This window comes from Anomaloglossus baeobatrachus, chromosome 6 (assembly GCF_048569485.1).
Source record: "Anomaloglossus baeobatrachus isolate aAnoBae1 chromosome 6, aAnoBae1.hap1, whole genome shotgun sequence".
Classification (NCBI taxonomy): domain Eukaryota; kingdom Metazoa; phylum Chordata; class Amphibia; order Anura; family Aromobatidae; genus Anomaloglossus; species Anomaloglossus baeobatrachus.
In genome coordinates, this window is record NC_134358.1 from 453,178,777 (window position 1) to 453,195,524 (window position 16,748).

General features: G+C 43.0%; 1 protein-coding gene across 4 annotated transcripts in view; it reads right to left on the reverse strand.

The window, feature by feature from the left end:
• Nucleotides 1-16,748, reverse strand: part of RARB (retinoic acid receptor beta) — a 964,546-nt gene that overhangs the window by 50,579 nt on the left and 897,219 nt on the right. For 3 of the 4 annotated variants that reach the window (XM_075315281.1, XM_075315283.1, XM_075315282.1), the window contains one exon: nucleotides 10,393-10,569. The exons of the other annotated variant lie outside the window; for it this stretch is intronic. In XM_075315281.1, coding sequence (XP_075171396.1) covers nucleotides 10,393-10,569 — 177 coding nt within the window. The remainder of the gene's footprint in view (nucleotides 1-10,392; nucleotides 10,570-16,748) is intronic. 4 annotated transcript variants of the gene reach the window in all.

The following is a 16,748-nucleotide window of genomic DNA, read 5'->3' on the forward strand; positions in this document are numbered from 1 at the left end:
CATTCCCTCCTCGGACCAAGAGTTCTGGCACCAATCACCAACCTCAGCGCAGACGACCTGGCCAATTATTTTAAAGAAAAAATTGACCATATACGCCAGGAAATTTCCTCACAGCCTCATAACACCACACACTGTCTGCCCGCCTACACTTCCTCTAGATCACTGTCACTCTTTGATCCAGTCACAGAAGAAGAAGTTACTAGGCTCCTTGCATCTTCTCGCCCTACTACCTGCACCAGTGACCCTATTCCCTCACATCTCCTTAAATCTGTCACCCCAGCTGTCACCACTCACCTAACTAAAATATTCAATCTCTCTCTCTCCTCTGGTGTCTTTCCCTCCTCCTTCAAACATGCCAGCATACACCCATTGCTTAAAAAACCATCTCTGGACCAAAATTGTGTCGCAAACTACAGACCTGTCTGCAATCTCTCCTTCATCTCCAAACTATTGGAACGTTTGGTCCACTCCCGTTTAATCCACTATCTGTCAGATAACTCTCTCCTCGACCCTCTACAATCCGTTTTCCACTCTTTGCACTCTACCGAAACTGCTCTTATTAAAGTCTCTAATGATCTACTAACAGTTAAATCTAATGGTCACTACCCCTGCTGATTCTCCTGGATCTCTCTGCTGCATTTGATACTGTGGATGACCAGCTCCTCCTCACTATGCTCCGCTCTATCAGGCTCAAGGACACCGTTCTTTCTTGGTTCTCCTCTTACCTCTCTGACCGCTTGTTCACTGTATCTTTTGCCGGCTCCTCTTCTTCCCCTTACAGTTGGAGTTCCTCAGGGTTCAGTCATAGGCCCCCTCCTTTTCTCTCTATACACTGCCCCTATTGGACAAACGATCAGCAGATTTGGTTTCCAGTACCGTCTCTATGCTGATGACACCCAACTGTACACATCTTCTCCTGACATCACCCCTGCACTAGTACAAAATATTATTGATTGTCTGTTCGCTGTCTCCAACATCATGTCCTCCCTCTATCTAAAACTGAACCAGTCGTACAAATGAACACTCATCAGAGTCCAACTGGGCCGACCAGAGAAAATGATTCTGTGGGCCTACCCTTAAGCCTCCAGGATGTACCGATGCCCTAGTCTTCTGTCATCTGACCGTGTAAGCCTGCAACGGACAGGAGCGGTCAGTTGACTGGAAAGGCACATTGGTTGTTTTTTTCAGATGACGTCCTATTCCAATCACCTGACTGCTGCAGCCAGTCAAAGGCTTCAGGGATCAGGCGTCTGAAGAACAAGAAGTCATCACTTCCGATCTCATGAGAGACCACCAAAGTGGCCAATGCTGGAGCCATGGGGGTTACAGCCAGTGACTACCCCTGATTTCAGGATTTTATAATTATAGCTACTAGTTCATTATTCCTTTACATTATTCTTTCACCCCATGCCAACGAACTGAGCTTTATTGACATTTTGCCTGTGACACTGTGTCTTCTGTAGTGCTGACTGCTAAATTGATATCAATCAAGGACATGGGAATAGTCTTAGGTTGGGGAAAATGTGGAGGTTCCGTGCACTGGCAGAATATTGGCCTGCCCCCGAGGCACTTGAAGTCTCATTTATATAAAGAATACAAGTTTTCTCAGTGATGGAATATCCATTTGTGACCAGTAAGATAAGTATGATCTTGTCTCTGACTACTCAACCCAGCAATGTAATTAGTGTGGTGACCATAATGCTCCTATCAGCTTCTCTATAAAGTCGTATATGATTATAATGCCCTTCAAAGCATTTGTAACCAGCAGAGGGAGCTTGGACAGACAGTATGGCAGCCTGCCACTATAATATTACAGTGAGTCTATTTTATGTCTCTATCACAATGTTTATACTTATCCTGAGTTTGATTCGCTATGGAATCCTATAATGTGCCATGTATAGTACTGGTACCAAGCTAGGCCTAAATGCTACCTCAAAGTAGACTTTCAAACTTTCCAGTAATCCGGATTGTCCTTCCTTTGGAACATTTTTGTATTTGTTACATAAATGCATTTATTTTGGGTTAAAAAAACAATTTTTGCAATTGGGTTTCACGAAAAATTCTAGACTAAAATACATGTCTATAAGTAACCAAAAAAAAATTGTCTCCGAAGGTGGACACCCCCATTTAACAATATTGCTTTATTAGTTATATTGCAGCCAATTCCTTACAAAATTGGACTTCACAGAAGAAAACTGATGATCCTGTCATCTAGCAGCTGCATTATTAACATTACATTACTAACATAACCAGTAAGTATGTTCATCCATTGTTCCTGGGAAGTAATAATAAGCTAATTTGATTTAGTACAATATAGTTGTATAATCATAGAACAGTTGCCAGCTTGAAATACTATATCATTTTCTCATTTACAGGAGGGAAATGATTCTGTGCCAGTACAGTTAGCATGGCCATAGTCAGTATAAATTCAGAGAAGTCCCGGAACTACACAACATACAATAAAGTGCATGTTACATCACACTGATCCAACGGAACATTTCATTCCATTCTGAGCTTTCAACATCAATGTTATGAAATTCCAAAGCAATTGTCATGCCACTGTAGCGGTGCTGCACGAGAAGGGTTAATAGTACAAAATCAGAGCAGTCCCAGCACTCACGGAAGTTACAGCCTTATACCTTTATTACATCACACTGATTCAATGGAACGTTTCATCCCATCCCGAGCTTTCCACAGCACTATATTATGGAATTCCAAAGTGATCGGCACTCCACTGTAGCAGTGCTACACGACGAGGGTAAATATTGCAAAATCAGGGAGGTTCAGGCACTCACGGAAGGTATAGCCTTATATCTTTATTACATCACACTGATTCAGTGGAAGGTTCTATCCCATCCAGAGCTTTCCACAGTAGTATATGATAGAATTCGAAAGCAATTGGCACTCCACTGTAGCAGTGGTGTATGGTGGTGCAGCAGCATTCTGCTGTGGAAAGCTCGGGATGGGGTGAAACATTCCATTGGATCCGTGTGATGTAATAAAGGTATAAGGCTATACCTTCCATGAGTACTGGGGACCGCTCTGATTTTGAACTATTTGCCATCTTTGTGCAACTGCTATACTAGAGTGTCAATCACTTTGGAATTCTATGGTATACTGCTGTGGAAAGCTTGTGATGGGTAGAGATGAGCGAGCCTGATGCTCGAGGTTTGAGGTTCGGGTTCAGAAACTGAGCTACAAACCTTCCCCCCCCCCAAGAAAAATATAGAAATTCTGCCCACCCTGCCCTGCAAGTGTTTTGCTTATGGGCCATTAGCAAAACAAACATTTCCGGGGCAGGGAGGGTGGGGCTGATAAAAAAATGGGGGGGGGATTGTGTGTGTACTCTACATCTGATCACGCTGATCTTACCCCAATTGTGAGCCAATCAAACACTGCACGTGGCTTGCACAGGTCTGTGCATCATTCATACCCAAGCACAGTGCTGCTTGCTTGAGTGGTTTGTACTCATCACTCACTCAAACCTCGAACCAAACCTTGTTTTCTTTTGGAGCTTGGGTTCCGAACCTGAACCTCGAACCTCAGATTTGCTCATCTGTAATGATGGGCTGAAACGTTCCATTGCATCACTATGATGTAATAAAGATATAAGGCTGCTATAGCTTCCGTGAGTGCCGAGACCTCTCTGATTTTGTACAATTTACTCTCCTTGTGCACCACCACTCCATTGGAGTGGGGTTCGCTTTGGACTTTTGTAGTCAGTATAAAACACATCTGATGATAAAATACAATATAGATAATAGGGCTGGTTGGGTACTGGTGGTGTCTGTCATATGATGGATCCAAAACTGACAATATTTTCATTGTTCTTCTAAGATAGTGCAGAACGAAAATACTAACGCAAGTGTGCACATACCCTGACACTTATCTCCTATCCTATAGAGATTATGGAAAAATTACTTTATGTCTATTTGGGTTTTCAATCCTTGGATCATGTTGAAAAATTTGAAAAGCATCTGTCAAAAGTGGCCAGTTTTTGCTCCTATCTTATTCTTGCTGCTCACCTGTGTATTTTTCATACAGTCCCAGAAATATGGGCCTTTTTATTTAGTGCTGATTTTTAAGGTCTTTACCAAGGGGAAGTGGCACACTGGATTCTGTGGGGGTGTGTCTTTAGGCTGCTTTACATCATTACCCTATGATCAACACCTCCTAGGTAACGATCATAAAATTTACACTAAATAAAAAGGCCCATATCTCTGGCACAGTATGGCAGAATGTTTTTTTCTAATCAAGTACAGGCGCTCGTGCATCATGGTGAGGCTAATCATTTATATACACCTTCCCCTGCTGGTTTTCCATCTATCTCCACCCTTCCCTTTTCGAATGAGAAGGGTGGAGATAGATGGAGATAGATAAAAAAGTAGATAGGTGGCAAGGTGTATGTAAATGATTAGCCTCACCATGATGCACGAGTGCCTGTACTTGATTTGAACAGTCATTCTGTGCTGACAGAGCGAGTCCCGTTAAAAAAAAGATACAAAATAGCAGTGGGAAAAAATAAGAACAAATACTTTTAATTGTGACCTGGTGACAGGTCCTCTTTAAACACACCCTCAATCTTTACCAAGCCAATGAATTGGAAATAGACCCTTGTCTCTGGGGACCGCTCTGCTGCTTTCCTTGGGCCGTTTTTTGTGACCATGGGTATGTCACGATGACCATCATATATTTATGCTACTCATGGTCTCTTCCCCCCTATATTTTCTCAGACTCGTTTTGGTCGGAGCCCCTTTTCTGTAATAGTGTTATGCATAATGGGTTAATAGTCTGACCAACAAAAAAATCTTTCTTTGCTGCTGGGGTCATGTGCAATATCAGGGCTATATAATTAGTATTTACCCAACATGATACATCGGGCATCTTGCAATATTGAGTACTATTTCTATTGGAATTAGAATAAATAATAATAATAATTTTTTGTCAACTATTCATATTTTACTCTATTTTGTGATGTTCCCTTTGCTCTGACTGCCATCAGACCTGCTGGCATTTTTGTGCTGTATTTTACCCTTATGTCTTGTGATCATATGTTATAACTGTTACATACAGACCCATGGAATGTATTGCTGACCCTTTTTTGTGCCAGTTTTTTTGCATCAAACTTCGAATAATTTTGCACTACGCTCTTGTTTGGTTCTCCCCCTTTTTCCTAGTGATGGCCAGTGATTCGCTTTGAAATCCTCATCAAATAGGGTTGTCTTCTTTTAGACCTTTGGGTCCTGCTGTAAGTGAGACTTATTACTGTACATAGTCACCCCAACTCATTCAAGTGATGCAGAGTAACCCGAAGGCTGAAGGACTCATTAATGAATGACAAACATCATCTATACTTTTTCAAACTCCCTAGGCCCCAGAGCCAGGGTGAGATGACAACCACTGTTACCACTATAGGTACACCTCAGACCCTAGGCTGAGACAAAAGGTCAAATGGTCCTGATTGCTACAAATACAGGCTGGCACTTCTCACACTATGGATATACAAGAAAAGTGGAGCTTTATTATAATCCACGCAAATGTGTATGGTCGTGAGTGAGGAAGCAGAATTGCAAATTCCCAAAAATACTTTACAGGTTTAAGAAGAGAATGGCAGTTATTTAACTGGAAGGAAATATGGACTAACAATATAGGGTACTAGGTTGGTATATAAAATTAAACCTATTGATATATTATGAGTGTATGAATTCTTGCCCACCAGGGTTTCCAACCTTACAAAATTCCAGAACAGTCCATAAAAATAGGGCCCTTTTAAAAAAAAAATTAATGTAACATAATATGAAAATGCCCTGACTAAAATTACAAATGACTTACTTATTGCCAAAGCTAACAGCCACTTCTCCATACTCATCCTTCTAGACCTGTCCTCAGCCTTCGACACTGTTGACCACTCCCTCCTATTACAGATCCTCTCTTCTCTCGGTGTCAGAGACCTTGCCCTCTCATGTATCTCTTTATACCTTTCAAAACTGCACTTTTAGTGTTTCCCACTCCCACACAACCTTTTCATCCTGCCCTCTCTCTGTTGGAGTCCCTCAAGGCTCAGTCCTGGGATCCTTAGGCGGGCTTTGCACACTACGACATCGCAGGCCGATGCTGCGATGCCGAGTGCGATAGTGCCCGCCCCCGTCGCAGCAGCGATATGTGGTGATAGCTGGCGTAGCGAAAGTTATCGCTACGCCAGCTTCACACACACACTCACCTGCCGTGCGACGTCCCTGTGGCCGGCGACCCGCCTCCTTGTTAAGGGGGCGGGTCGTGCGGCGTCAATGCGACGTCACACGGCAGGCGGCCAATCAGAGCGGAGGGGCGGAGATGAGCAGGATGTAAACATCCTGCCCACCTCCTTCCTTCCGCATATCCTACGGAAGCCGCAGTGAGGCCGGTAGGAGACGTTCCTCGCTCCTGCAACTTCACACACAGCGATGTGTGCTGCCGCAGGAGCGAGGAACAACATCGGACCGTCGCGTCAGCGTAATCATGGATTACGCCGACGCTGCACCGATGATACGATTACGACGCTTTTGCGCTCGTGAATCGTATCATCCAGCCTTTACACACTGCGATGTCGCATGCGATGCCGGAAGTGCGTCATTTTCAATTTGACCCCACCGACATCGCACCTGCGATGTCGCAGTGTGCAAAGTGCCCCTTACTCTTCTCCATCTATACATTTGGCCTGGGGCAACTCAAAGTCCAATCCATGGCTTCCAGAACCACCTATACACTGATGATACTCAGATCCACCTCTCTGTCCCAGATGTCACATCTCTACTGTCCAGAATCCTAGAGTGTCATCGGCTATTTCCTCCTTGTTCTCCTCTCACTTCCTAAAGCTCAATGTGGCCAAAACTGAACTAATCATTTTTCCTTCATCTCACCACATTCCTTACCTGATCTATCTATTACAATAAATAACATCACGCTCTCCCCAGTACCCATAGTTCGCTGCCTCGGATGACCTTCGTCTCTGCCTTTTCTTTTATACCATACATCCAATCCCTCACCACCTCCTGCCATCTTCAACTCAAAAATATTTCCAGAATCCATTCTTTCCTCAATTCTCAATCTATGAAAATGCTAGTGTATGCCCTCATAAATCTCCCACCTCGATTACTGCAACATCCTCCTCTGAGGCCTCCTTACTAACACTCTCACACCTCTCCAGTCCATCCTTAACTCTGCTGCCCAAATGATTCACCTCACTCCTTACTACTACCGCACTTCTCCCCTCTGCAAATCCTTCCATTGGCTCCCAATCCTCTACGATATCCAATTCAAACTACTAACACTGACCTAGAAAGCCATCCATAATCTATCTTCACCGTATATCTCCGAACTAATCTCCCGCTACACTCCAACACGTAATCTCTGGTACTCCCAAGATCGCCTTTTCTGCTCCTCACTCATTTGCTCCTCATGCAACCATCTCCAAGACTTCTTCTGAGCATCCCCAGACTTCTGGAATTTCCTGCCTCAACATGTCAGATTATCTGCCACACTTGCAAGCTTCAAACTGAACTTGAAAACTCATCTGTTCAGAAATGCCTATAGTCTCCAATGACACCCCACCGCCTCATCACCATGCCAGAACTGCCGCCCTACCAACACCCCACCTAATGTCTCCTCCCTAATATCCTATTGAATGTAAGCCTGCAAGGGCACGGTTTCCTTCCCTCTGTACCAGTCTGTCTATTGTAACTTGTATATGTATTCTGTATGTAACCCCTTCTCATGTACAGCACCATGGAATTAATGGTGCTCTATAAATAAATAATAATAATAATATATTAGTAGGATTAATTCTCCTAAGCCTTGATATAAGTCTGTGATTTGATGTCTCATTCCCGAGAAATCTATATTTTTCTCAATATGTAAATTAGGTTTTAAAAGCCGGACACAGATCTCCCCGAGAATCTGCCTCCAGAACTTATTTTAAATGAATAGGGGCGTTAGCAGTTTGAGACATGTAGGTCAAGAGAGGAGACTGTCAGTCATTGTATTATTTCCTGTCACACTGGTAATTCCCTGCTTCATTTAGAAAAAGTTTCGGGAGGCAAATTACTCGGGAATAAGACATCAGATTGCAGATATAAAGACATTTTATTCAGCTTCCTATGACCTACATGCCCATAAAGACTACTTAGGAGGGTTGATCCAACTGACAGAATCCCCTTTAAGCTGTCCATGATTTTTTTTTTTTACAGATGAAGAAACCAATACTGATTATTTTGACTGTAATTAATATAATTTTACAGTTTACAGTGACTGCAGCTAAGGTCTTCATAACATAATTATGGGCTTTAGACATTATGGGCAGTAAACACATATGACTTTTAATCATAATGATTTGTTATGGTTTTCCAATCTGTCTGTAAAAAAATAGCCTGTCCATGATTTTTTGATAAGCTGTCCAGAAAAAAGAAAAAGTCAAGTTGGCAACCTTGCTACCCACGCGTTGACCGCTACTAATACAGGAAAAGTCCTCAGTAATAAATCACAACGTGTGTACTGGATTACGAGGGAGGCGGTGTTGACTTTTCGTAATAGTGTAATAATGACAGGCATGCAATCAATGATATATGGTTATGTCTTGTGGAATGGGACCACACACACAAGAAACTGTGATAAGAGAGTACAGTATGAATGAATTCACAGAGAGAGACAACCTCAGGGCAGTCTCTGCAGAACAGAGGGTAGTTTTCCTCTGCTCCTCTGTTTATGCCATTCATCAATGTCATACATGAGGGCCTATTCACGGGTGCTCCTGACTGGGGATGAAGAGGAGGTCAGCAGGGACAACTTTCAGAAGAAATTTGTTTGATTTTTTTTTTACGATTAATAAGACTATAATCCATCTGGCTTGGAGGATACCTCAGGGTTCTTGAATCTTCAATACTGGTAGATATGTCTTGCATTTTTTCTAGAAATATTGCCAGACCCATTCTGGTGTTAAGTCATCATTTAGATTCAGATTGCTATTTTGTTTTAATTTTATAGAATTTACATAATAATTCCAAATAAACTCTCAAGGGTATAGTCCTAAACAAGCACCTAAATTAAATCTTACCTCTGTAGAACACAAATTAGGTGTTAAAAAAAAATAATTGAACAAAATAAAAATCACAATATAGATAAAATATGCAATTGTGTGAAGAAAGCACACAGGAGAAATATTGAGGTAGGGCAACAAGATAAATGGAGACTAGAATGTATAAAGAAATGTATAGATAAACTGTTTTATAGAATAGCCAAAATGATACGAAACGTAAGTTACCAACTTGTGCTCTGAATCCCGGTAGTCAGCAATACCTAATGCACTTTTCATATATGAGCTTCTTTATACATTCTCGTCTCAGAGTCCACATAGGGCAACCAGATAAATGGAGACTATCTCTATACTTCACCTCTGTGCTTTCTTTATACATATATATATATTCTATATGTTGTGGGATTCACAAAAATTGTTATTAAACAGTCATTTGTGTCTAACACAAAATGCTAGAAGCAAGGAAACCAGCTCTCCTGTCTCAGTGCACGGAACATCACACCCAAGGGAAAAGGAAAAAAAAAAGGAAAAACAGGTTCAGCACGTAAAAAAGACTCGTCCTTTATTCCAACACCAAAGTAAAATCTTCATATATGGAGACAACAAATAAATACCAGGTCTAGTTGGTCCGGTTAATGCATTTCAAGTGTAATGTCTAAGAGGCTACCCTCAATACGCATTAACTAGACCAACAAGACCTGGTATTTATGTGTTGTCTCTGTATGTGAAGATTATACTATGGTGTTGGAATAAAGGATTTGTGTTTCACACCTAATTTGTGTCCTGAACCAATATTTCTTTTGGTAGAATTTAGAGAATTTACATATTTGATACACAAAGAACCGTAATGACATGCAACAATAAAATAAGAACAATTTAGTAAAAGCATCACAGTCTGGATGTATCAGTGTATATATGGCATTTTTTTTTTACAGACATACAATGGTTCTACCAATCGCCATCCTTTAATCTTTAGGTTCCTTTTTCTTAATGTCGATCACCAGCCAAAAACCACCAAGTACCAACTGACGATTGGACCTTCCGGATACACCCTCTGCCCCTTTCCAAGATAACGTAGGGTGCTGGTGTGGTCCCCAAAAGAAGGCAGAATTAAGTGGGGTTTGCCATTCATTAGTGAGTCTTCATTCTTTGGCTGGAGATGTATTTTGAGAAAATGGAATAAAATTTAGATATAATTCATTCTTCAATTGTTAACTAAACATTTTTTTTAATAAGGAGGCACTCAACAAAAGGAAAGTCTTCCATGACTAATAAAAAGTTCAAAGGTGATGTGAATTAAAAATAAAATAAAAATTAATACGCACCAAAATATCCAGACAGGCAGCTTTTAATAGAGTGATCTGATCTGCAATGGTCAGACTTGTAAATCCAGGTAACCGCTTTGCAAATTCCACTATTTTAATAATGCACTTTGTTGCAAGTTCGCTAAATTTATCCCACAGACCAAGGTCTAGCCGAACACGATGATCAGCACTGGAATTCTGGTGGACACAAAGAGAACACTGTGTTAGTTCAACTGCTCAGCAATTGTTCTACAATTATCTGCTCTTTATGTATAACTTGTAAGAGGCTAAATATTTGAGTCAAGCAATAAATGTAACAATATCAGAGCTATACCTTTACAAATGGTCAGTACGGGTCTCATTCCCATTGGCTGTCTCAATATAGTCTATGCATTGATCAGCAAAGCGATTTTTCAAGACTTTACATTGATGACCTACCTCTAGGGTGGATCCAAAAAAACTGGATTCAGTACAAGTGAATTGGAGTATGCAGTACCCTTAACTGCCGCTTACATTTAGCCTTTTCTGTCAGCTGACTGGAAGGGGAGCCGGGAGATGGCCCCCACCAATCTGATAATGTAGGCCTATTCAATATGAAAGTCATGGAAAAATCCTTTACAGGGAACCTGTTTGGTCCTTTATGCCCTTCAACCCAGCAGCATTAATGACTGTATGCCCTAATTCCCTTCCTAACCAGCCCTGATAACAGTATTCACTAATATCAATGTTTAAAAAACTACTTAACAGCTTGCTTTCCTTATGCTAATTAGCTCCAGCTCTGTCCTCACCTATTGTACCATCACCCATTCCCTGTAGACTGTGAGCCCTCGCAGGCAGGGTCCTCTCTCCTCCTGTACCAGTCTGTTTTGTACTGTTAATGATTGTTGTACGTATACCCTCTTTCACTTGTAAAGCGCCATGGAATAAATGGCGCTATAATAATAAATAATAATAATAATTAGGCCTGTGACTAGCCACAGGGGCGTAAGTTTCGCTGACTAGTCGGCCCTTTTTCCATGTTATCACAATCCTGGGCATGAAAACATTATTTCCACGAGCTGGTGTCCCCGCCAGCTAATAGAAATTTTGGGCATGTGCGCGGCTCATTTCGACCGTACCAGTGCGCCTCAGAAGACAGGTGTACGCATTCCAGCATGACCAGAAGTTTAGAAGACGGCTCATGTACACGTGTTCTCAACTTCTGGTCATACGCAGTGCCTAATAAAGCCAAGAAGTGTACACCCGTCTTCTGAGGCACACTGAATAGGCAAAAATGATTTCCATTAGCTGGAAGTGACGTCGGCTCGTGGAAATCATGTTATGATGCCCATAGAGCCATGATAACATGGAAAGAGCGTCAACTAGTCTGGGGAACTAACGCCCCTTTGATTAGTCAAGGTCCTAATTAGCATAGGGAAAGCGAGATTTATACGTCTTATTTTAAACATTCATATTAGTGATATACAGGGCTGGTTAGGGAGAGAATTTTGGCCACAGGTATGAATGCTGCTGGGTTGGAGGGCAGAGGGGACCTGACAGGTTCCCTTTAAAGATTAAAATTTATAAAATGCTGACATCGTGTTCTGTACAAAGTGAAGCTGTTTTTTGCTTCTTACAACCATGACATCAGACTCCTATATGATTATAAGGGGACTTTTTATCAGTTAGTTTTTCAATCAGTCTAAGTGTGCCGCCCCCGTGGAAGCAGTCGAGCTGCTCGGATCCGGGTTTGCTGTGGCTTGAGGGTCTCCGGACTCGAAGGTCGTGCGGCCACTCAAATATAAGGGGAATATTTACAGGGTAATTGGTATGTAGATTGTAGTTAGTGACGCCACCCGTGGTGTACGGTAATTTGGGGAGTACCGCCGCTGCCATTGAGAGTACCCGGGGTGATGAAGTGGGGCAGCTAGGTGTTGTAACCCTCCACGGGTAGGGGGGTGCCCCGGGACTCTTTGAGGGGGTGCCGTGGGGTGCAGGGGTCACTCTCGTACTCACTTAGTTCATAAGCAGACACTGACAACCGGGTAAACCAAGTTTCTGCGTACCGCTGCCACTGAGGGGAGCTCGTCCGGGTCCCGATCCCAATAGTGCTGCCTGGTGATCTGTGACCTGCCTCCTGGCACTTAGTTTGACTTCAACTTGATGGCCCGGTAGCATGGAACTAGCCGGGCCCAACTCCCTACTATGGCTAAGTATGGGAGCTTGCTCTCAGGGCTCACGCTTGGGATTTTCTGGACAATTTTGGATTTGGAAAGTCCTATCCCCCTTGTTGCGCTAGTGCCCCGATTCTGGAGCAGGTGGGAACAGATCCTAAAGGCTCCATTCTCCTCAGGTGAATTGTCGGGTTGCTTGAAGCTACTCCCCGACCTAGGGTCCGTGTACCCCGTCGTGCCTTCGTCCCAGACCGGTGATAGTGCTAGGCTGCCGGCTGTCCTCCTCGACAGTTCCAGGCCCCTTGCCACCTACCCCTGCGACCCGGGGTCCGACTCCTCTAGGCCCACACCACCGTCTGCAACCTAGACAGTTCCTTCAGGAGTCACCACTCCCAGCTTCCTCTCCTTCCACTCTCAGACTCAACTCCTCACTGACTGACTAGACTCCTCACCTCCCCTCCCTGACCCCCCAGGTGGGCGACTCTATTCCACTCAAGCTGTCCACTGGTGTGTCTGGTGGGTGTGGTGCAGGGTGTATCTAGGATTTGATTTGCTGTTGGAGGCAACACCATTTAGTTAGGGACCCAGAACCAAGAGGGAGGCGGAATACAGAACAGAAGAGCAGCTTGTGCAGTACCCTGTGATGACCTGATAGTCCAGGGGCGTCACATAAGAGGTTAATAAACCTAAAACTTGAATATTTAAGAAAATAAAAGGGAGATGGTTTCTTTCTCAGTAAAATACTTATATGTGTATAATTATTGGGTAACTAATACTGTTCAGAATTATTATGCAACTAAATGAAAAATGTATATTCCCCATCTAAATTGTATATTTTCATCTGTTACATTGAGAATAATAACCGAACAGCTTAAAGTATGAAAATACATATAAAAAGAAGGAAATATCAGTGACCAATAAAGTCCCTCATCTTCTCAATAACAGTTATAAGCCTTCCATCCATGGAGTCTGTCAGTTTCTTAATCTAATGAGAATCAACCTCCCAGAAATGTCCCATAAATCTCCCATTTAATGCGTACAAGTTCTCAATAGGATTTAGGAGCAGTGCAGAAGTGGCTATGTCATTGTTCTTTCATTTCAAGTTTAAAGCCTTTATTGGTTAGCCAACTAGAGGAGCGCATCAAAGCATGCGATCAAGTATTGTCTGGCATAAACATCATACATAGTTACATAGTTACTAAGGTTGAAAAAAGACCTAGATCCATCTAGTTCAACCTTCATAGTTTTTTTGAAAGATGCAGACGTTTGTCCTGCACAAGCTTTGGAAGTTGATTTTGAGTCCATCTTAAACCTGAAAAGCTCCAACTTACTCATCCTTAATAATATCAGCCCATAACAGTAGCCCACCTCCACCTTGCTGATGTCTGAGTCAAAGTGGAGATTTACACCAGTTACTGATTCAGCTACGGCCCATCCATATAGTCCAAATATATCAAGAGGACCTGTTGAAGCACGATCGTACGCGCAAAATGGATGCCTTCATGCACACTTTCCCCTGCATCCCCTTCCTTATGTTTTAATTTTTGGATGAAATAAAGAGGTATTTTAAAGAATTTCAGTGAGTGCCACCCTTTCGATCTTCTTTCTGGATTTTTGCCTATACGTCTACTTTCATGGTTGAGCACCACTGTGATTTTAACCCCTGAATACATCTTGATGGTGTATCCCAATTTTACCAATTTTAAATACGTGAAGTCATTTGGTGCCAGACTCTACTCGTTTTCTAATTGACTGGGTTTGTGTCCTAGGTAATGGGTTTTCCAGCAGGACAATGACTCCAAACATGCTTAAAGAAGCACCCAGAAATGGATGGAAACAAAGCGCTGAAGAGTTCTGAAGTGTCCAGAAATGAGTGTGGATCTAAATCCTTTTGAACATCTGTGGAGAGATCTTAAAATTGCTGAGACGTGGAGCAGTTTGCAAAAAAAGTGTGGTTCAAAATTCTAGTTGAGAGGTGTAAGAAGCTTATTTATAGTTATAGGAAGTGATTGCAGTAATTTATTCCAAAGGGTGTGCAACCACATATTAAGTTGAGGGTGCCAACAACTTCAGTCGGGACATTTTTGGGATTTTGTGTGAAATTACGTCCAATTTGCCTTTTTTCCTCTGTTTTTTTTATTGTGTTGTTCTACACACACAAACGAAATTAAACATGTATATAACAAAACGTGTAATTGTAATAGTTTTCTGGGAGAAATACTTTTTTTTTATGGAACAATTACAAGGGTGCCAGCACTCCACTTCTCCCATTCCAATACTGCACAGTTCTCCAGCAGTCTCAACTTCCTGTAATAACAAGGATGTGTGACAGTCATAGTAGAGAAATGGTGAGCTGAGTATTGTTTCTTTTATGTTTTTAAAGCAGGTTTAGCCTTTTGTTAAGAAACAAATTCCAATTGCCAGGTCAATCCTTGTTGTGACTATATTTGTTGAATGCATACCCAACACATGCTCTTTTTTTTAATGGTCCGTTCTGGAGCTGTGAAGCCCCTGGACTAGTCAGGTCGTCACAGGGTACTGCACGCTTTTTATCTCCCAGTGCAGGACTCAACCCCCCATGGTTCTGGATTCCCAACTTGCAGCACTGCCTCCATCAGCATCTAAAAATCCTAATCACACCTTGCACCACACCCTGTCAGGCACACCAGTGGGCTACTAAACTGGAATAGAGCCGCCCACCTAGGGGTCAAGTAGGGAGGTGGGAGGTGACAAGTCAGTTGAGTGGTAGCCCTCGAGCAGTGAGGAGCTAGGAGCAAGCTGGGAGTTGGAGCTCCCAGGGGAGAAGTAGATTGGGTTGCAGATGGTGGTCTGGACCCGGAGGAGTCGGAGACCCGACCGCGGGATATTAGTGCCTGGTTTAGTCTAGGAGGACGGTCGGCAGCTACAGTCCAATAGCCGTTCTGGGGCCGAAAGCACGTCGGGGTACTGGATCCTAGGTCTGGGAGAGGCTTCAAGCAACCCGGCAATTAACCTGCGGAGGATAGGGCCTTTATGGACTGTCCCCACGAAGCTCAGAGATTGGGGGCACTAGCACAACGAGGGGGATAGGGCTTTACAAACAAAGCAGCCCACTGAAATCCCAAGCGTGAGCTCCTGAGAGTAAGCTCCTCTACTACCCATAGTAGGGAGCGAGGCCCTGATAGCTTTAAGCCTACGTGCCACTTTTACCCTACTAAAATTCTGTGCACAGAGGCAGGCTCCAGACCATCAGGCAGTGCTGCAGGGGACGGAATCCGGACGAGCTTACCCCAAGTGGGCAGCGGCACCAAGAAACTTGGTTTACCACATTGTCAGCGTCTGCATCCCTTCTGAGTGAGTACCTGATCAGCCCCTGCTACCAGCGAGCCTGCGCTCCCTCTGCAATCCATTCCACCATCCAGAGTCCCGGAGCCTTCCCCTACCCATGCATGGTAATGTCATCTGGCTGCCCCACTCCATCACCCCGAATACTCCCAACGGCAGCGGCGGTACTCCCTATTATCGCACACCACGAGTGGCGTCACAAACTATTTAATTCCCCTGTAAATAACCCCCCATCACATTTTAGAGTGACCCTGAGCCCCTGGGTCTGGAGAACCTCGAGCCACAAGTAGCGACACCCGGATCCGAACAGTTCGACCGCTGCTGGGGTGGTACAGAGCCATGTTTGTATTTTTCAAACATGGAGGAATGGTAACAGGATCATTAAATGCAACAGGTAGGTTAGCAATACATGTGACATTATGAGAAGCATTTTTAATTTTGGCTGGAGTGTCATTTTACCAGGATAACACCAATGCAAATTTAGTATATGAAAACTTGTAGGCTTTAATTTTTTAAAGAAAAACGAAAGAGTGATGCAAAGACTAGATGAGATAGTTCCACACAGCAGATAGGTGTCCAACGGGTGACCCTCTGAGCCTTTTGTTCGCTTCTAGGCTAAAGAAAAGCTGCACTGTCTTTTCCAAGTAAAGTCATTTTTGGCTAAATAGGATCCAGCTAGCAATCATGTACCATATATACAGCCCACCTCATAAAAAGTTTGAAAAGGAACAAAGACAGACAGGGTGAGGGTTGGGGCAGCTGAAGTTGGGTCAGTCACAGCAGTTATGAAGTCAGTCAGTTATGACAGCAAGAGTGATTAGGTAAATGTGAAAGGCACAACCTTCCAGGGAAAAGAGATGGAAAGATATAGAAGTAGTAAAAATAAGAATACAAAAGTAA